This window comes from Megascapheus bottae, chromosome 6, assembly GCF_031878675.1.
Source record: "Megascapheus bottae isolate mThoBot1 chromosome 6, mThoBot2.hap1, whole genome shotgun sequence".
NCBI classification, from domain to species: domain Eukaryota; kingdom Metazoa; phylum Chordata; class Mammalia; order Rodentia; family Geomyidae; genus Megascapheus; species Megascapheus bottae.
The window spans coordinates 21,814,590-21,834,385 of record NC_143514.1 but is presented as its reverse complement, the minus strand read 5'-3'; the positions used below and the strand labels follow the sequence as shown (position 1 = coordinate 21,834,385).

General features: G+C 51.6%; 3 protein-coding genes across 6 annotated transcripts in view; 2 read left to right on the top strand and 1 right to left on the bottom strand.

Annotated features, from left to right (window-relative positions):
• Positions 1-1,886: 1,886 nt before the first annotated feature.
• Positions 1,887-7,453, top strand: Ppm1j (protein phosphatase, Mg2+/Mn2+ dependent 1J). The gene is made up of 10 exons (XM_090333699.1): positions 1,887-2,212; positions 3,420-3,537; positions 4,346-4,633; positions 4,905-5,017; positions 5,472-5,556; positions 6,137-6,255; positions 6,442-6,505; positions 6,670-6,777; positions 6,890-7,041; positions 7,183-7,453. The coding sequence occupies exons 1-10, from the start codon at positions 1,887-1,889 to the stop codon at positions 7,328-7,330; spliced, it is 1,521 nt and encodes a 506-aa protein (XP_090189825.1). The 3' UTR covers positions 7,331-7,453.
• Positions 7,454-10,626: 3,173 nt separating this feature from the next.
• Rhoc (ras homolog family member C) lies at positions 10,627-16,958 on the top strand. Of its 2 annotated transcripts, none has more exons than XM_090334447.1 (5): positions 10,627-10,734; positions 14,225-14,382; positions 15,104-15,224; positions 15,468-15,598; positions 16,390-16,958. In XM_090334447.1, exons 2-5 carry the CDS (start codon positions 14,227-14,229, stop codon positions 16,561-16,563), a joined length of 582 nt encoding a protein of 193 aa, XP_090190573.1. In that variant the 5' UTR covers positions 10,627-10,734; positions 14,225-14,226; the 3' UTR covers positions 16,564-16,958. The 2 variants fall into 2 exon arrangements, with proteins under 2 accessions (XP_090190573.1, XP_090190572.1); XM_090334446.1 differs by lacking the exon at positions 10,627-10,734 and adding an exon at positions 10,783-10,886.
• Positions 16,948-19,796, bottom strand: part of Mov10 (Mov10 RNA helicase) — a 22,925-nt gene continuing 20,076 nt past the window's right edge. For all 3 annotated transcript variants that reach the window (XM_090334443.1, XM_090334445.1, XM_090334444.1), the window contains exons 16-21: positions 19,592-19,783; positions 19,262-19,336; positions 18,273-18,398; positions 18,096-18,184; positions 17,735-17,856; positions 16,948-17,646 (exon numbers count right to left, since the gene is read on the bottom strand). In XM_090334443.1, coding sequence (XP_090190569.1) covers positions 17,555-17,646; positions 17,735-17,856; positions 18,096-18,184; positions 18,273-18,398; positions 19,262-19,336; positions 19,592-19,783 — 696 coding nt within the window. In that variant the 3' untranslated portion in view covers positions 16,948-17,554. The remainder of the gene's footprint in view (positions 17,647-17,734; positions 17,857-18,095; positions 18,185-18,272; positions 18,399-19,261; positions 19,337-19,591; positions 19,784-19,796) is intronic.

Below are 19,796 nucleotides of genomic sequence, written 5' to 3'. Positions count from 1 at the left end.
CGGTGATGAGAGATAGGTCTGAGAGTACAAGAGATATGCTAGGAAAGCTAAGAGTCAGGGCTTGGGTTACAGCTGGGGACTAGAACCCATGGAAGTCACGGGCGTTCCTATTTGATGATCTAGTGCTGGAGTCAAGGGTCTTCCAGGTTTATGGCCCACTTTAACCATCACACCTTGGGTGCTGTGAAGAGCAGAGGATAGGAAGCAGGGTGACACTGTGATATGGTAAGTAAGCTGTCCCAGAAACACTGAATAATAATTTAAAAAATAGCCAGGGGTTATATGCTTTTTTAATTCAGCCTTTGGCTTTCTACTGATGTGATGCCATTTATCAGAAAGCTGGCTTGATTTTTCTCCAACAGGAGGACACCCATCGCAGCAGTGTGTTCTTTGTCCCCAGCTGCCTGTGCTGCTCTGCTTTTGGGTCTGATTATTTCTTTTTTTCTGGTGATGTCATTTTTCTGGCTCTTTCTACTCACAGCACTGGCATTATTACAGCCACTATACAAATCTGAAGGACCATTGTAGGAGTTTACATAGCAACTGCCAAGAATGCCGTCCTTCTTGGAGACATTTAGCCTGGGGAGCAGAATGGAACATGATCAGGAAGCCCCCAGGGTATAAAATCTGGATGGAGTCACAACCACGTACCCATTGCCAGTGGTCCCTGAAAGCCTCCCATGACATCTGGACCACAATAACTTGCCCTGGTTGGAACTGTGCTGGGAGCCAGGTGTCTGAGTTCCTGGTGATCAACTCCTTGACACCAGCTTTAGGGATAGAGCTCTTCAGGCCTCAGCTCTGTACCACCCTGCTAAGGGTCTTCCAAGAAGTAGGCTTTGCCATCCTTCTCCAGTGTTTAGTTTGGCCTCTGTCTCCCCCTGGTGTCAACCAGAGGACTTGCTCAACATCTGGATTGTTCATAGCCTCTCCTCAAGTTCGGCGAAGAGGCGGAACCCATACTGCCATCTTCTCCTTTTCTTAACAGTCCAAAGAAATAACTTGGTTCTCAGGTCAGAACCTTGTTTGGGTATCGGGTGGCAGACACAGCATGAATTTCGGGATGGCTGTATGATCTCTTAGGGTAAGTCATATAGAATGACAAAGGTGACAGTCCTGCCTCATCCATAAAATGGGTGTAACACTGAGGGGGTGGTGTGCAGTATAAGGGGCCTATATTTATGGAACGTATTTGTTGTATAAGGCCTACTGTGCAGTAAGTCCTCAAAAAAATCGTAATTTTGTTCTCCTTACAACAAAGCAAAAGACAAGGAAGTCTAACTATGAGGGAAAGGTTCTGACAAAGAAAATGGGGTGGGAGTGGCACTCTCCCGGATGTGAAGATGGCCTTCAGCGCGGCTTTCAGGAGTCGGGGAATTTACCCCAGCAGGCTGATCCAGGAAGATGGGTTGTGCCCATCACTGGATGGGGACCACCAACCCACGGGTGTCGCTGATCTCAGCAGCTTCCACCAGAGGTGCTGTCACACCCAGAGGCTCTGAAGTGGCTGTTTTGTTAGGATCATCGGCTCCACGGACATCTGACCCCCAAGGAGGGTGGCCACCCAGCCTCGAAAACCAGGAGATTGCAACCACCGTCACAAAGGGAAGATTCTACTGATGTCTAACTCAACCAGACTGAAATATTGTTTTCCTGTCTCTACCTACTTCCCACAACAGACTCTGATTATTCCTCTGAGAAACTAGGGTGCGGATATCAGCGGGGTAAGGAGGGGCAGAGGCCCAGAACCAGTGGGGCGGTCCCCAGGGTGGCCTAGAGCCAGTGAAAGTTTTGCCGGGATTGGGACCTAGCACCGCCCACTCCGCGCCCTAGGGGCGGGGCCTTCTCGGGGCGGGGCCAGGCGGAGGGCGGGGCCGGGAGACAGCATGCTAAACCGGGTGCGCTCAGCCGTGGCGCACCTGGTGAGCTCCGGAGGCACTCCGCCTCCGCGCCCCAAATCCCCGGACTTGCCCAGTCCCACCTCCGAGCCGAAGGCAGCTGCTTCAGGAGCACCCAAGAGCCCCCCTGCCAAGCCCGGGAGCGGGAGCGGGGCTCCAGCGAAGACCACAGAGGCTCGGGCGAGCTTCTCCAGACCGACCTTTCTGCAGCTGAGTCCCAGGGGCCTGCGACGCGCCGACGACCACGCGGGCCGGGTCGTGCAAAGCCCCCCGGACACAGGTCGCCGCCTGCCCTGGAGCACGGGCTACGCCGAGTGAGCTCCTCCTCCCTGGGGGATCCCAACCTGCACGGGACTCCCGCCCCTCCCCAACTCGGCATCCGGGGTGCTGGGAAATGTCCCCGGCGCGGCGTTCTGGGCCAGGAGCCCTTTTGGGCCAGGACCTCCCCGGGGGATCGCACCCGCTCCCGGCCCTCTCTCCTCCAGTCGAGGCCGCCGGAGTCGGAGTCGCCTGCGTCAGGACCTTGCAGCGCACTGGCCGTCGTGGTGGCTTCAGGACCGGGGTTCCATCCCGGTCCCGGCAGGGCGGAGGGCGCCGCCGAGGATGAGTTAGCCGGTTCTTAGCAGCGGCCGGCAATTTCAAGGCTAGGGGAGGAAAGGTTCCAGAAGGAGCTGGGTTCCTTCTAACAGGGGAATGGTGGTTGAAAGACTCGCTAGCCGGCTTCCTGGGCGCAGCGTCCCAGTTCCCTGTCCCTCTTACCGTTCCCCTCCCCCTCTACACCCAGAAATAGCCCACGACGCCAGGACGCGACTGGCTTCCCGGGACCGGGGCAGGGGCGGCCGCCACCTAGAGACTCGCACTGAGCTGGTGAAGCTGGCCTCTTGCTCCCAGGCTCAGAGTATTTTTAATACACCTGCTGGGAAGGCCAAGCAGGGCTGGGGGCGGCGGGGTGGGGGGACACAAAGTCTCAGAGGGAGGTGGCTTTAGCTCTGCAACTGGTGGATTCTGTGGTTGTGTGGCTCCTGCCAAGTCCAGGTGTGGCCACACGTCTAGTCTGCTTCAATCCCTCTTTCTTCATTCTGGCTGGAGCCCTGCCCCATTGCCAGGGGGGCAGCACTCCGTCTGGCTGCTTGGTTTTAGAGAGATGGCGCAGCATGCTGAGGACAGAGTATTGCTTGAAATTAGGTGTGGAATTGTGGGTCAGAAAGAAGGAAAACTTCCTGTTTCTATCTGGTCCCTCCCCATCAGCACCACTGCGGAAGCCGCCTTTTTTGCCAAGATGGGGGGAACTGAGCCCCACAGGTGCAGCCACAACCCTGTCTAGGAGGAGGAAGGGCCTGTCACCCAGACTGTACTCCTTGCTGGCCCTTCCTTCTCTTCCCTCTGGCCTCCATCCCGGGCAGCTGTGACCTTTCTGGGCTTGGCAGGCAGGCCAGAAAAGGATGTGTGTATGTCTAACGTGGGGGTTATTCTGGGATCTGGTCTGGTGTCCAGCCTGACGTGGTCACTCTGGTCTGGCAGGGTCATCAACGCTGGCAAGAGCCGACACAATGAGGACCAGGCTTGCTGTGAAGTGGTCTACGTGGACAGCCGCAGGAGGAGTGTTGCAGGGGCCCCTAGAGAGAATAGCCAAAGTCAGGTAAGCCCAGGCCCTTTTCTAGGCCTCCGATTTAAATCTGAGACATGTACAAGAGCTGCCACCTAATTCACCAGGCTTCCTATCTCTACCATACCTCAAAGCCTCACCTGGCTTTGCTTTGTGAGATTCCACTATGTTTGTATAAATGTTTCCTTTTCTACTTAAAATGCAGATGCTTTGGGCGGGGCCTGGGAACCAAGTGGTAGAGTGCTTGCCTAGCAAGTATGAGCCCTGAGTTCACACCCTAGTATCACCAAGAAAAAAAAAATGCAGATGCAAGCCAGGCACTGTGGCTCACACCTGTAATCCTAGCTACTCAGGAGGCTGAGATCTGAGGATATCTATTCAAAGCCAGCCTGGGTAGGAAAGTCTATGAGACTCTTATCTCCAATTTAACCATCAGAAAACCAGAAGTGGCACTGTGGCTTAAATGGAAGTTCTCAGGGACAGTGCCCAGGCTCAGAGTTCAAGCCCCACAATTGAACCCCCCGCCAAAAATGCAGATGCTCATATGTTTGTGGATGACTTAATCATAAACAGGGACTTTTTGTCCCTTCTCTTAATGTTTATGCAGACCCTACATGAGTAAATGAATAGATCTAAGCTCAGTTTGCCTCTCTGATATTTATATGGATGCTATAGTTTCTCTGTCTGTCTGTCTGTCTGTCCATCCGTCCGTCTGTCTGTCTGTCTGTCTGTCTGTCTGTCTCTCTCTCTCTCTCTCTCTCTCTCTCTCTCACACACACACACACACACACACACACACACACACACACACAAATTCATCTCCCAACCTTTTCTCTACCAGGGACTCTGCTTCTACTACTGGGGTTTGTTTGATGGGCACGCTGGAGGTGGAGCTGCAGAAATGGCATCCAGGCTCCTGCATCGACACATCCAAGAACAGCTAAAGGATCTGGTAGAAATACTTCAGGACCCCTTGCCACCTCCTCTCTGCCTCCCATCCACCCCAGGGTCTCCATGTTCCTCAGATACCTCTCACCTGGTCAGCCCTCAGTCCTGCTGGTCTTCACAGAAGGAAGTGTCCCACGAGAGCCTAGTAATAGGGGCCATTGAGAATGCCTTCCAGCTCATGGTAAGTGGGTTTAGGCTAAGGACACACTAGGCAGACACTCAGCATAACTCTGTGTGGGTTCAAGGAGTGGTGCAGAGCATGTCCTACACCTTTGAGAGCCTGTGTGGAGCTTGGTTCTAGGGAGAAGGGATACTCCCCCGTCCCGTGTGCTGCTCCTTTCCCTGTATGGACTGTATGGGCCAGATGATTTCTGCAGATGGGCATGGAGAGAGTAATCATGTGCCTGGAAGTTCTTCTTCCACTCTCCCTTTGACCCTTCCTCACTTGGCAGGATGAGCAGATGGCCCAGGAACGTCGTGGCTACCAAGTGGATGGGGGCTGCTGTGCGCTGGTTGTGGTGTATCTGCTAGGCAAGGTGTATGTGGCCAATGCAGGTGATAGCAGGTATGGAGGAAGAGAATTTTGAACGTGGTTATAAGGGGCTATATCCTCTCACCGTGAATAGAGAGAGGGAAGTGGCAGAGGATAAAAATAAAAGATTGATGGGGAAAGAAGAGGAAAGATGGGGCTCAGGTAAGAAATCCTAAGGGTCAGTATTGAAACTCTCCTCAAAGAGGACTGAGCCTTGTTTGTTGGTTTTGGTGTTGGTACTGGGGCTTGAGCTTAGGACCTGAGCACTGTCCCTGAGCTTCTTTTGCTCAAAGCTAGTGTTATACTACTGGAGCCATAGCTCCACCTCTGGCTTTTTTGGTGGTTTATTGGAGACAAGAGTCTCACAGACTTGCCTGCCAGGACTAGTTCTGAACCACAATCTTCAGTCTCACCCTCTTGAAAAGCTACGATTACAGTCATGAGCCACCAGTGCCTGGCTAGGAGAACCTTTTCTGTCTCTGTGCAGAGCCATCATTGTCCGGAATGGTGAAATCATTCCTATGTCCAGGGAGTTTACCCCGGAGACCGAACGACAGCGGCTTCAGCTACTTGTAAGTAGGACAAACTCCGTATGCCCATTCTTTGAGGCCATACCTCTTTACTGTGTCCCTAAGAACTCTCATAGTCCTGCCACCAATAGCAGTCCTGATCTCTGGGGAAAGGGCAGCTGCATGGACTAGGAAGAGCAGGGCTGAGCTGATAGGAGGATGTAGTAAGAAGGAACCTGAGCTGCCCCAGTGCCCACACTGTGACTCCAGCTGAAAAAGAGTACAGCATCAGAAGCAGGGTAAAGGGACAGCAAAAGGTCCCTGATTACAAATAGTTTTGTTCTTAAACATGTTAACTCTGGAGCTAGCCGGCATGGGGATTAAATCCTGGTTTCTATATTCTGCTAATAGCGTGAACTTTTGACAATTACATTTACCTCTGAATATCCACATTTCCTGTTTCATGGATTGGAGTGAGATGTGAATGAGTTCATTTATGCTAACAATAGAACAGTGTGTGGCATGTGGAAAACTTTATATAAAGATCTACTATAATTAACATCATTTGTATGGTGTACCAGGGTGTGTCATGAATGTAATGTGCCATCCTTGGGCTCTAACTGGCCCTTCCCAACCTCTTCAGGGCTTCCTGAAACCAGAGCTGTTGGGCAGTGAATTCACCCACCTGGAGTTTCCCCGCAGAATTCAGCCCAAGGAGCTGGGCCAGAGGATGCTTTACAGGGACCAGAGCATGACTGGCTGGTAATGCTTCCCTCAGAGCTGGGGCCATTTCCATAACAACACAACCAGTCCCTCACCAGCATCTAGGTGGAAAGCTGATGCCTGGGATTTGTGGGGATATGATCCTTCTGAGGGGGGTTGTGTGCAGCCACTAGTGAAGAGGAACTTTGCTGCAGGGTGATACTTCCTCTACTCCCCTATTTCCAGGGCCTACAAAAAGATTGAACTGGAGGATCTCAGATTTCCTCTGGTGTGTGGGGAAGGCAAAAAGGTAAACTCCCTAATAAAGGTGGGAGAGGGCGGGGGTGGTGGTGAAGTGGGATACGCTTTCACTTGTCTAAGGAGGTATGGGTTCTACCCAAAGGTGAGAGGGATCCATGTTTCAGAGAGTCTGTGAAAGGCCTAAATAGCAGAACCCCTTCTCATTTCCCTCAGGCCCGGGTGATGGCCACCATAGGGGTGACCCGGGGCTTGGGAGACCACAACCTTAAGGTCTGCAGCTCCACTCTGCCCATCAAGCCCTTCCTCTCCTGCTTTCCTGAGGTAAGCGTGCTCCATCTCTTCTTGGGGGTGGGAGCAGGGTCCTCAAGTTGGCCCTCACCCAGAGTCCCTTAACCTGACCTGCAAACCCCACAGCTCAGTTCTTTCCCATCAGGTGCAGGTATATGACCTGACACAGTACGAGCATTGTCCAGATGATGTGCTAGTCCTGGGAACTGATGGTCTATGGGATGTCACCAGTGACTCTGAGGTAGCCACCACTGTGGACAGGGTGCTGTCAGCCTATGAGCCCAATGACCCCAGCAGGTAGGGGCTGCATGGCATAGTGATGAGGGGATGGCACATGGTGAAGGAAGGGACAAAGGGAAGTTAGGCCACACTTGTGGGCCTATGCACTGGCTTCCCATATACATTTAGAACATGAGTGTGCACATGTACTCCTGGCAGGTATACAGCTCTGGCCCAAGCTCTGGTCCTAGGGGCCCGGGGAACCCCCCGGGATCGTGGCTGGCGTCTCCCAAACAACAAGCTGGGTTCCGGGGATGACATCTCAGTCTTCGTTATCCCCCTGGGAGGGCCAGGCAATTACTCCTGAAGGGCTCATGGTTCCTACTGCCATCCCAGCCTGTTCATACTCACCCCTCTCTCAGTCCAAATTTGAAGTTGTCTCCTTAACTCTTCCTTAGTGGCGATTTACAGCTATTGGCAAATAAACCAGATGGATAAAATTGTGTGTGTATGTGCGTGTGTGTATGTGTGTGTGTGTCTTTATTTCCTTATTTCCTATGACTAAACATTGAAAGATAAGGGAAAAACTCTTTGGAGTGAGGGAAAGAAGACTAATGGGGCTATACACCTGGTTTCTCTAGGTCTGTCTTTGGCATGCCCTCTTTCCACTTCCTGCATTGGCTAGAAGTATTTTCATCCACCTCTGACTTCATCCATCTGCCTTCTTGTTTGCAGCTGAGCCTTTAATAGACTCAGTTTAATATATCCCTTTAATATATCCCAGTTGCCTCCCAAACATCTAGACAGCAGACAGCCTCAGCATACCTCAAACTTACCATTGTCTCCCATAAACATGGTCCTTCCCCCGCTCATCCTCCAAGTTAGAAATATTGGACTTGGTCACTATCAGAAGTCATCCATGTGCTATTAATGACGCTTTAGTAAATCGCCTGCACATATGACAATATATAGCAAATAGCCTAGGTGTATACTAGGCCCTTCTTGCTCAGTTTGTAAAAGTATGCTTTATAGTATGCTGTTCACACGATGAAATCACTAGTGAAGTTTTCATAACACCCTCATCATTAAGGAATGCACGACTGTATTGTTGAATATATACATGTATACATAGATCTATAGACATTGGAGTCTGAACTCTTGGCCTCATTCTTGCTAGACAGACACTCTATCACTTGACCTTTTCCCCTATCCCTTTTAAATTTTTAGTTTAGTTTTTGGGTAGGATCTCACATGTTCCCCCATCCCTGTGGTTATCTAAGTTTCAATCATTCTGGACCCCCCACATGTCTGGCTTTTTTGTTGTTGTTTCAAAGGAGTCTTGCTGACTTTTTTTTTTTTTTTGCTTGGGCTGAACCATGATCATCTCAGTCTCTATTATGCCTAACCTTGAATATATACACATATATATACACACATATACATATACATACATTAGTTTTTTTAGCCAGTCCTGGGGCTTGAACTCAGGGTCCCGGCACTGTCCTTGGGGTTCCCAAGGCTAGTGCTCTACTACCTGAGCCACAGCACCACTTCCAGCTTTCTCTGTGTATGTGGTACCCAGGAATCAAACCTAGGGCTTCGTGCATGCTAGGCAAACACTCTGCTACTAGGCCATGCTCCTGACCCCCATTATGTATTTTAAAAAATATTTTGTATTTGTTTACTTATCATTATCTTCATTATCACCACCTTAGTTATTTATTAAGTAAGTGTCTTAATTTTAATGGCTTAACTTTATTATACTTAGAGCAAAATTTCTATTCAGTCCCTGAGACTATCGTATAATACAGTCACATTATCTGGTGAATATAATGTAACCCTTCTATTAATTACAATAAAAATATATGGAAAGAAAAAAAAGACTCACATAAGGCTGTCATTATCTAGCTATCTATTATATCCTTCTCTAGCTTCATGGAGGCCATCACCACCATTATCACTGCCCTTCTAGAATTCCCATAGTTCTGTTAACCTGCAGTTGCTCTAAGTTATTATTTAAAATCTACACATCCCTTTTTCTAGCACATTCCACCTGTCTAAGGCTGGGCATCCTACAGCCCATGAATGCCTCTATGGCAGTGACTTCCTGGATTATAAGAGCCTATCAAAGAGTCCACAGGAATAGAAGGTCTGATGCCAGAGCTAACAATGTCTATAAGTCCTCTGAGCCCCCCTTCTTCAGTATTAAGTTTCCTAAGACTGAGGTTAGTTAAGTAGTTTGAGTATGTAAGCAAGGACCATGTAATGATTTAATAAATCTTAGCTATCTTAGAAATGCCTTTATTCTTTTAGGCTGTAAATTGTTTGAAGGGAGAAATTCATCTTGGCACCTAAATTTTCAGCTCATAATAAATGTTCATTGAGGACACTTGTGGTTCAAGCCCATAATCTTAGCTACTCAGGATCCTGAGATCTTAGGATGGAGGTTTGGAGCCAACTCTGAGGAAGACAAATCCATGACACTCTTAGTGCCAATTAACTAGCAAAAAAGCCAGAAGCAAGAAGAGGCATGGCTCAAGTGGTAGAGTACTAGCCATGAACAAGAAAGCCAAGCAAGAGCATTAAGCCCAGAGTCAAGCACTAGTACTTGTGCACATGCACACCTCTCCTCCCTGCCCCCCAAAAAACTGGTAAGCAAGTTGCTCAGTGCAACAGTTTCCTTTTTTAAAAAAAATCAGCTGTACAATATCAGCTTGAGATCTATATAACTTCTAACATGCCACACCCTGGCTAGCCAGTCATAAGTCAGGTTGGGGAAGCATGAGAGGCAGCAGGGAAGACAGCACAGGCCCAATGGTATCAATTCTTGCTGTCACAAATTGCAAACACTTGCTGAGCCACTTTTGTTAGTTTCCTTCCTTCTTCTCTCTCTTCCTACCTCCCTTGTGTCAGCCTCCTTGTGTTAGAATTACAATCCTGTGCTGTCAGTCCTGGTGGCCATACAGGTGCTAGGCCAGGCAGGCAGTCCACTACTAGACTACATCATAAACACCAGTCCTAGTTTCTTAACTGGAGAAACAGGATGGGTGTACTTAGCACAAAGATCTACAATGGCTCCAGAGTTAAGCTCGGAAGCATATTAAGCACAGGCTAATAAAATGTTGGCAGACTTCCTCCTCCTCCATCCACCTCCTCAGGGAAGGAATTACGCGTGTAGTCAAATACCCTGTGCAACACGTCGTACCATAATAGTGGTATGATGATATAACAGGGGTGGGAACAGAGTTCCCAGCTGGGGATCTCGAAGCATTTTCCAGAGTGGGCTTTGAAGAATAAATAGCAATTGGCTTCAGAAATTCCAGGCAAGGGAAGAAAAGGACTTGTGAGACAGAGTCTAATGGTGGTCTGGACATGGAAGTCCTGCGTGGTCTTCAAAGGCTGGGAATGACTCCAGGCTGGCCTCGCTCTGCCATGGCTCCCGGAGCAGCGGCTGGGCATCTTCGGCAACCCTTGTCCGGCTCCCCATCTCCCGAGGGCCCAAGTGGGGCTGGAGCGGATGGCTGCGCGGCCACCGGGGGGCAGCATCGGCCCTTCCTGACCCCACTCCGGGAGCCTCTCAACTTTCCCGACGCCGGTCCGCCCTTCTGGGTTGGAAGGCGGGGCACAGGCTAAATCCTTTGGGGTTCCCTCCGACACTCCCCCCACTCCTTCTCGGCCTTGGCAGCTCTCCGTTCCACCCCAGGGCCGGCGTCCCCAGTTCCCCGCCGGCCGACCCGGCAGCCGCCCGGGCAGAGGCGGGGGCGGGCCGAGGTAAGGGCCGTCCCCCCCCCCTGCCGACCCTCCCCCTGCCGGGCCCGCCCCTCCCGTCCCAGCGCCGGAGGGCGGGGCGCCCCCTCCCCGCCCGCCCCGGTCAGTCTCAGCCTCCGGCGCCGGCCGCGCAGCTGGAGCCGGCCGAGCACAAGGTAGTCGGGGTGGGGGAAGGGGTGGGTGGCGTGGGGCCGGGGAGGGGGGGGAGGGTTCCGGGTTCTCCTTCCCCTCACCCCCAGCGAGCACTTTTTCCGAGCGAACGGAGCTCGGGGCGCGGCCGCGGCTCGGGGAGTGCGTCCCCCTCCCTCAACTGAAGCACGGAACCCCGAGAACTACCGGGGTGGGGTTCTGTCTTGTGGGGTCCTGCCCCGAGCGCCCCCTTCCTCCTGGCCTCCCGCCTTCCCGGAACCTCCGGAAACGAGGGACACACAGGGGTCTCCGCGAGCGATCCTCAGGCCCGTGCTCCAGCCCCGGCGGGGCGGCCCGACGTGGGGCTGGGTCCGGCCGGAGCGCGGCTGGGGTGGGAACTCCCCGGGGCCGGGAGGGTGGTGGAATGTGGGAATGGGGCGGGGTGTGACGGGGGGGGGGTGCAGCTTCTCGGAGGGGTCTAGGCGGTGCCTTGGGGACTAGCTGAGGTGGAGGGGTGGGGGGGATGACCGCGAGGGATCGGGGTGTGTGTGTGCGCGCGCCCGCGCCCCCCCCACAGTGCCTGTGAAAAATTCTGGCCCCTCCTTCACACTCCCAAACCAAGCTAAAGACTACCCTGTATTAAGGACCTAGAGAGGCCCGGAGCTCCCCACATATCTGGCTTTAAAGGGGAGGAAGAGCTATCTCCTGAAGGACTGATTCCTTCCCCAGACTTCCCGAGAGCCCTCCTGGATTACCTGGGAAGTGTGGAGAATGGTTGAGGAGAGAGCTAGCGGATCCGCAGTATCTTGCCTTGGGGAAGTTTCCAGACGTTCCCAGGCCTCTCTTCAGACTCCACTCCAGGCCCAGTGTGAGATTTAGTTGTCCCTTTTAGGCTCAATGGAGCCGATCCTCTGGGGTTACTTCTCACAGGGAGCTGTTGTCCATGCCATCTTGGCCTTGGGCCTGCTGGCCTGATCTGGCCTGGTCTCTGTTGCCAGCTCTTGTCTTTTGGCCTAACTAAGAAAGTCTTTTAACTGGGCTGGGTTATCAGGTCACTTCATGCATGCCGCTGACCCAAGTTCTGGCCCCAACCTCTCCCCAGCTGTCTTCCCGTGGCCCTGCAGTGACATACATATGCTTAAGTGACCACAGTCCGTGTGTTCAGCATGGTGAATGACTTGTAGTGGCACTGTCCACTTGTGGTTGGAACGGTTGCCAGCCTATCTGTACACTGCTCGGGGAGCTGGAAGAAATCCTATAGATGGGCTGCAGTTACAGGGAGACTTTCCACAGGACCCCTCTTTGGAGAGAATCTGCTGGCAGTGTCAGGGTGGATGCTTTCTTGACTGTCTTCTGAAGTTCCATCAGAGAGCCTCTTCCTGGCGGGAGAGAGTGGCTATGTACTCTCAACTCCTATAAATTCTCTGTGACTCATGTCTTCTTCCCCCACATTGCAGTTTTGTGAATGTGTGTGTGTAGAGATGAGGGAGGGGCAACCCCAGATCCTGGTTGAGGACAACCAGCCTGGGGCTGGAAGATTCTGCTTCCTAAAGGGCAGGCCGAAGCCTGAGAGTGAAGTGGTAGTGGTATGCTCCAGTAAAGCTGTTCAGCCCAGCCTGACAGGATGTGGGACTGAGAGAGAGAGGGGGGTGGGGGAGAGGGAGAGGGAGGAAAAAAAAGCCAGGTTTAGGGCCGGAGATCAGATTACCTCCTGCATAACTGCCTGGTTGGTGCTGAGCCTGGCCTCATTTGTCTCTTTTGAGTCTCCTCCCAGCCTCCGCTCTAGCCCCCTCTCCTTTCCCAACAGCCTAGACTTCGTCTCTGCTCAGGAGCCCTCCCTCTCCCTCCTAGACTGTAGGCCGGGTCACTGCAGCCCTTCCTTGGGGAAGGAGGAAGTGAGGGAAGCTGTGAAGGTGTGATGGACTTCTCGTGTGAGGAGCTAACTGCATGTTCCTGGGTGTTGTGGAGAGGGACACAAGCACATCCTGGGATACTGTCTCCCTCCCCTGAGTCACAGGGAGGGATAGGCAGAGCCTAAGAGTGAGCTGGACAAGGGGAGGATGGGGCTGATCCAGAGTGGGTGGAGGTGATTCTCAAGTGGATTCTCAGTCACGGCTGTGGTGGATGTGTAGCTCCTACAGTGTGGTCATTGTCTCCTGCTGGGAGCTGAGTGACCTAGTGTTGGTGCCAGGCCCAGAGGAAGGGGGGCTGGGGGAGGCTATAGACTGCCCGAATGCAGGAGAGCTGTGGGCACTGCCAGGAACTGAGCCTGCTTTGTGTGGCTGGAGGCTTTGGGGGAGAGGGTGGGGTAGGCCAGGGAAGCCAGCTGGCTGTTGCCACTGTCCTCTGTTTGGATTCCACTGCTTCTGCTCTCCTTTCCACCTGTAGAATGACTTGGAAAGATGGCACAGACTGGAGCCGCACAGCCCCAGATTGAGTGCTCTACCTGGCCATAAGGTGCCAGACTCTTAAATCTCATGATTGACCCTCACTCAGTCTTACTTTCCTGGTGTGTCAAAATAGGCAGTACACCATCCACGTGGCAGGGAGCTGGGCGCCGAGGCGCTCTTCATCCTTATGGCCAATGTCTTGTGGGGCCCCTAGGGACTGTGCAGCTACTGCCGGCCTTCCCCATCCACCACCCGCATCTGGTTCTGCAGGTCTTGAATCTTGAAGAGGAACTCTTTTGTGATGAGGCAGGCATGACCGGTGCACAGGACAGTCTGTACTAGATTGCATCGTAGTGATTGGTGACCTTGAAATGTATCACAATCCTGAAATCCTGCTAACAACTGAAGTGTCATGTGAAACTCTCCTACACAAAGCAGAGAAACGCTGGCTGTTTTGTAGTCTAGGTGTCTGTTGAATGACTTTAAACACATTTTCTAGCTGTATAAAATATGGGGCTTGTTCCACAGCCTATTTCTCCTTTCTAACCCAAAGGTGAGACATATGCCTCATCAGAGACCAGGGTCTTCTGCTTACAGGATTGGTTTTGGGGAAGAGCATAAGTGCGCAAGCCCACTTTTCTCCTTTCCTTGCTGAAGGCTGGGGGTGGGGAGGGTGTCCTAAAGGCTATCTGGGCCTTGCACCAGTGGCTCACATGTGTAATCTTAGCTACTCTGATGGCTGAGATCGGAAGATTTCAGTTCCACGCTAACCAGTGCAGGAAAGTCCATGAGACTTGTAACCAGGAAAAAGCTGGAAAGTTTGAACTGTAGGTCAAGTGGTAGAGCATTATCCTTGAGCAAAAAAGTTACGGAAGCCTTGAGTTCAAGCCCCACTTCCAGCAAAAAAGGGTTTACCGGTCCCTTGCTTCCCTCCTCCCTGCATATCCTCTCTGCTTGGATGTCTGCCACCCTAGCCATGGCTGCCATACGGAAGAAGCTGGTGATTGTAGGGGATGGTGCTTGTGGAAAGACCTGCCTCCTCATTGTCTTCAGCAAAGACCAGTTCCCAGAAGTCTACGTCCCTACTGTCTTTGAGAACTATATCGCAGACATTGAGGTGGACGGCAAGCAGGTGAGAGCTAAGAACCTTTTTCTACACTACCTTGGCACCTTGATATAGTATGTCCTTCCTCACCACTCCCACACTAACGTGCTTTATTCTCCTCCTGCAATCACTTGAAAGTTAAGATAAACTGTAACCTTAGATAACCTGGATGCATCCTGTGGTTCTACCACTTGGTCTAGAAACTGGACCAAGTTTTGGCCTCTAGATTTACACACACACACACACACACACACACACACACACACACACACACACATGGAATAAAATGGTGATCACAGGATCTCCCCATAAAATGCTGATGTAAAGGTGAAATAGAATAGTGCTGACAATGGCAACCAAACCTGATTGGGGGGGAGGGGGGTGGGAAGGGAAGCCAGGTAATGGTAGTACTGGAGCCTTAAATCCCTCATTTGGCTGTTTTACTCAAGGCTGTTGCTCTACCACTTAAGTCATATCTCAACTTCTGGCTTTTTGCTGGGTAATTGGAGGAAAGTCTCAAGGACTTTCTTGCCCAGGCCAGCTCTGAACAGTGTTCCTCAATCTTAGCCTCCTAGTTAGAATTACAGGCATGGGTTACTAGTACCCAGCTCCAAGCTGATTGTTTTTAGAGCCTAGTTTGTTGTGTAACAATACTCAATGAATGTTCAAGGAGCTTAAAGACCCAGATCTTCTGGGTATCAAAGGGTTGGGACCCTAGAACCAGCTACTCACTGGCTCTGTATGTCAGGTGGAGTTGGCTCTGTGGGACACAGCAGGGCAAGAAGATTATGATCGCCTTCGGCCTCTGTCCTACCCAGACACTGATGTCATCCTCATGTGCTTCTCTATTGACAGCCCCGACAGCCTGGGTGAGGCTTCAGTGGGATTGAGACCCCTAGAATCAGCCATCTTCAGAGGCTGAATTTGGGGTGGGGGTGGTCCCTGGCTCTGCCTTTCTTGTGGCAACTGTGGCCCTTGGGGAAGATGGGTATGGGAGGGGTGTTGAATGGTAAAAGAAACTGCCATATTGAATAGCCTTATGCTGCTGTGGATAGAGCAGGGGTCTTTTGCAAAGTGGAGGTACTGACATCATTTGGGACATGTCTATACAGAAAACATTCCTGAGAAGTGGACTCCAGAAGTGAAGCACTTCTGCCCCAATGTACCCATCATTCTGGTGGGAAATAAGAAGGACCTGAGACAAGATGAACATACCAGGCGAGAGCTGGCCAAGATGAAGCAGGTGCATGGACCAAATACTAGGAACCCTTGGGGGCAGAAGGGGCCCTCTGAGAGGCAGCAGGCTGGTAACTAATGGCAGACTTCTTAGTTGAGTCCACGGTGTTGGAGTTGACTGTCGTTATTTACTCCTTATCTGGGCATAACAGAAGGGCCCTTGGTATGTGTTGAAAAACCAAAAAGAAGTGACTTGTCCAGGGTCACTTGCCTCCATTTCTTCCAGTTTATTGTCTGTTTTTTCAAACTGGGCCTATTAAGAAACAGTCCTTGTTCTCAGGGACAGCTGGCCTTCACTTGGAGTGTACAAGCTGTGTCAATGGTACACCTGGAGAGAGAAGGCATTCTAAGAAAGGCCCAGAGGGCGAGGGAGAGAAAGCCAGAAGCCAGTTCTTTAGGGATCTGTTAAGTGACTCTAGCCAGAAGACTACTTTATCAGAGGAAGCTGCCAAGATAAAGAAGTTTGATATATTCAGAATATAATCCTGACAATATTTTAAACTGGGGATGGACATCAGGTCTGCATATTAAGAAAAAACTATGGCAGCTAGAATGAGGTAAGGAGATTATTTAGGGATGGTGACCACTTGGTCAGTAGGGCATAGGGCTGGATGGAAAGGGAGAGAATAGACTGGATTTAGAATGTAGTCTTAGGTTCCTGGCCTGAAACTCCTGAGCTGGCCAGGGCCAGGGAACTTTGTGAGTAAGACCAAAGTTCTCTAGTCAAGTTCTTGCTGATAGGGAGAACTATGCCTAGCATGAGCTTCCTTTAACCTCTCTTATCTTCTCTCTTCCCAGGAGCCTGTTCGATCCGAGGAAGGTCGGGACATGGCAAATAGGATCAGTGCCTTTGGCTACCTTGAGTGTTCAGCCAAGACCAAGGAAGGGGTACGGGAGGTATTTGAGATGGCCACACGAGCTGGCCTTCAGGTGCGCAAGAATAAGCGCCGGAGGGGCTGTCCCATCCTGTGAAGGCGCCCCCCCCCACCTTTCTTCCCTACACAGGGGTAGGGAACGTATCACCCACCCACCACCCACCCCAACTCCAACTCTGCAGAACTCTGTGCTGAAGGCTTCCTTTGCAATTTGCAACTGCCCAAGACTGCATCAGACTTCCCCAGCTCCAGACGGTGGTGGGTTCTCCTCTTTCCCCTTCCCTGTGCTCTGGGAACTCCTGTGTCCTGCCCTTCCAGAGCAGGGTCTGTGGGCCTGTTCCCTGTGGCCTTCCCCAAAGGACAGTCATACCAGCACTTTATACACTTCTGATGTCTAGGGTGGTGAATTGGGGTTTCTGCTTTGGGCATGGCCTTGTCTCTGACTGCATTTGATGGGGGGGGCACGAATAAAAAGCTGCAGGTTCTAACGTGTATGTGGCATCTGTCTTTAGTGGTCCCTATTTTGGCTGCAAGCCTAGTCTCATCTTCATTTCCAAGTTGCTGGTGAAGGCCCCATCCACAAAGATAGGACTGAGGCAGGGTGGAGTCTAGAGCAAAGGATGAGGTCATGGCTGGCTGTGAGCCTAGGAGGTGGGTGAGGGGAGTGGTCTGTAGTGGAGACTAAACTTAGAAATCTGTGTGGATTCCCTGTCCACTGGGTTTCCTCCTCTACACAGGGAAATGGAAGGGCCCTCTCTGGGCAGAGCTTGATGGTCTCCCCCTACTGTAGGGGTCATCTTGGGGGCATAGGAAGTTGGGGGCGGGGCTGAGAAGACATAAGCAAGAGGCTTTTGCATAGAACAAGATTTTGTTTTCTGACTTTTTCTTCCTCCCTTCCCCCAATTGTTAGCAGCTTGGTATGTCACTCTCCCCAGCAGGGGAAGGGGAGGAATGGCTTGGGCTATAAACTCTCTCCTCAGCCTTCCTGTCCTTCCCAGGGGCAGCTAGGCTGGGTTCAGGTTCAGGGTTGGGCAGCGGTTAAGGCTTGGCTGGCATGAGAAAGCTGGCAAAGGCAGGCAGCTGTATCTTCAGAGCTCATTTCTCCACTCTGGCTCCACTTGCAGGCACAAGCTCCCTTCAGCTTCCCTCTCCTGGGGGAGGTAGTCCCGGTGGTGGGGGCCTTGGAAGAAAGGAGGTATATTTTGTCTTTTTTTTTTTTTTTTAATCCCCCTCTTTTCTTTCCTTAGATCTCCCTGGACCTTCCATACCTGAGGTAGAGGGGCTGAGCTTGCTCAGACCTAGGAGTGAGTTCTGTCCCTGCTGCAGGTCCAGTTTGGCAGGAAAGGGGCACCCAGTATACCCCCCGTTTTCTTTACAGAACTCCAGGAATCTGTGGGCACAAGGATATTGGCATGTGACACTAGGCAGGCCTATCTAGGAAGTATGATGATGCATCATCTGAGGTAGAGACCAGAGGTCAGGCCTCAAGTCATCTGAGGTACATAGGCTGTACACATACAGTGAGGCCTAGCAGAGGAATACACAGTTGTTTAACAAAGACATGTGTTCCAGGCTGGGCTTGTGGCCACCAAGAAGGATTTATGGGGTTGACGGGGTGGGAATGCTCACGCTTTCCAGTCGGGGTCATGACCCAGGAGAAGAGGGTTGCCTATTACTATGAGCAGAGCTTTGGCCCGGGTCACTGCCACGTTGAACCGCTGGGGGGAAAAAAAAAGAGGTGTTCCAATTACTGAAGGAAAGGACTGGGAGGAAGGGAGAATTCCTGACACCCACCAGTCCTCAAACCTTAGGGTTCTTCAGAAAACCCAGGTTGAAGTCCAGGTCCAGTTGCACAAAACCCTGGCTGCTCCGCACAGTGGAGATGAGGATGACACTTCGTTCTTGCCCTTGGAATTCTTCTACGGAGCCCACCTAGATGAGGGAGTGGCAGGGTCTGAAGCCAGGTAGGCTCAAGGGGAACCACAAGGACAGGCCTGCCCCAGGGGGCTTATTCTGCAAGGAGGGTACCAAAGTCATAGGGAAATTGTAGATCAGGGGACTGAGGGGCTGTGATGGGCAGGAAAAAGGACGAGGTATATATGGAAGCTGAAACCTAAAGGATTCACCAGCTATGGGGTGGACCTAGAAAGGGTTCAAAGCAAACACCATGGCAAAGAATACTATTCACTGAGTAGTGTTTCTGAAAGCTTCCTGAAGATAATCACTAAGACTTGCTGTAGTAGGACTATACAACCCTGGATATAATCTAGACTTCCTGATCAGAATTGCAAGGGAGAGGCTTCTACATCATAAAGCAGTGGTATTCAACCCAGACTACACTTCAAATCACCTGAGGAGCTGTAAACCATACCAGCACCCGGGCTCTGCCCCCAGGTAGCTACATTATTTGTCTGGGTGGGGCCCTGGCACTGAGTGTATTAAAAACTTTCCAGGTGATTTTTATCTATATCAAGTGTTGTGAACCACCACCTCAGAGTCAAGCTATTGATTGGTTGGGGGAGGGGGACTGGCAGGGTCACATGACAGACTCTGATAGACTGGAGTTTGGACTTCATCCTTAGGGCAGAGGCCTCATACCTGCCTGCATGCTGGTAAGAATGACGTGAGAGCTTGTTAACTATACAGCCTCCTGAGCTCATTCCTGATCTACCTAGGTAGAGTTTCAGGTCTTTCTCAAGGTAGTGATGTAGGACAGGGACACAAGGTGGGGTCTCTGGAAGTGGAGAAATGAGGGGTACCTAGAAGGCAGGGAGAAATGTGGAATAGTGTGTCACCTTTAAGTCTTTGATGTCATCCAGTGCCCGCAGTTCTCTGTCAAGTCTGGTAATACAGTGGCGGATTTTTTCCACCTGGAGGGAGAAGGGAGAGAGAGAATGCCTTTCTCTCTTATGTGCCCTCACCCAAATGCAAGAGAGAGGGAAGCCGGCAGGATGCCAGGGAGGAGGGAAGGAAGGGCAAAAGAGGTTGAAGACAGCTGACCTCTGTTCTCTTCTGAGACCTGAGATAAGGGCCGGCAGAGGTTGGGGCTCCTATGCCTCTCTGCCTATTTAGGGAGGTACCAGCTGTGAGGAGGTTCCACCTTTGCTGGAAACGGAGGGCCTGACCTGCTTCCGGTATGGAGAGATGACACCCACACTTCGAGGGCTCAAGCGGGCTTTGCCCTTCTTGGAGGAAGGGGCCAGGAGCAGTTTCAGGTAGGAAGTCACTGTGGCAGCCTCTTCTGGGTTGAAGAAGGATGGGCTATTGCCCTCACGCTCATCTTTGCCCATTACACCATGAAAGATGATGGGAAAGCCCTGGTCATGGGGT

What these genes read in the sequence shown, in the direction of transcription:
- Ppm1j (XM_090333699.1), top strand. Translation starts at nt 1,887, where the DNA reads ATGCTAAACCGGGTGCGCTCAGCCGTGGCGCACCTGGTGAGCTCCGGA. An exon ending in GACAGCGGCTTCAGCTACTT is followed by an intron (nt 5,557 to 6,136) that starts GTAAGTAGGACA and finishes CAACCTCTTCAG; the next exon opens with GGCTTCCTGAAACCAGAGCT. An exon ending in GACCAGAGCATGACTGGCTG is followed by an intron (nt 6,256 to 6,441) that starts GTAATGCTTCCC and finishes CCCTATTTCCAG; the next exon opens with GGCCTACAAAAAGATTGAAC.
- Rhoc (XM_090334447.1), top strand. Translation starts at nt 14,227, where the DNA reads ATGGCTGCCATACGGAAGAAGCTGGTGATTGTAGGGGATGGTGCTTGT. An exon ending in TGACAGCCCCGACAGCCTGG is followed by an intron (nt 15,225 to 15,467) that starts GTGAGGCTTCAG and finishes ATGTCTATACAG; the next exon opens with AAAACATTCCTGAGAAGTGG. An exon ending in AGCTGGCCAAGATGAAGCAG is followed by an intron (nt 15,599 to 16,389) that starts GTGCATGGACCA and finishes CTCTCTTCCCAG; the next exon opens with GAGCCTGTTCGATCCGAGGA.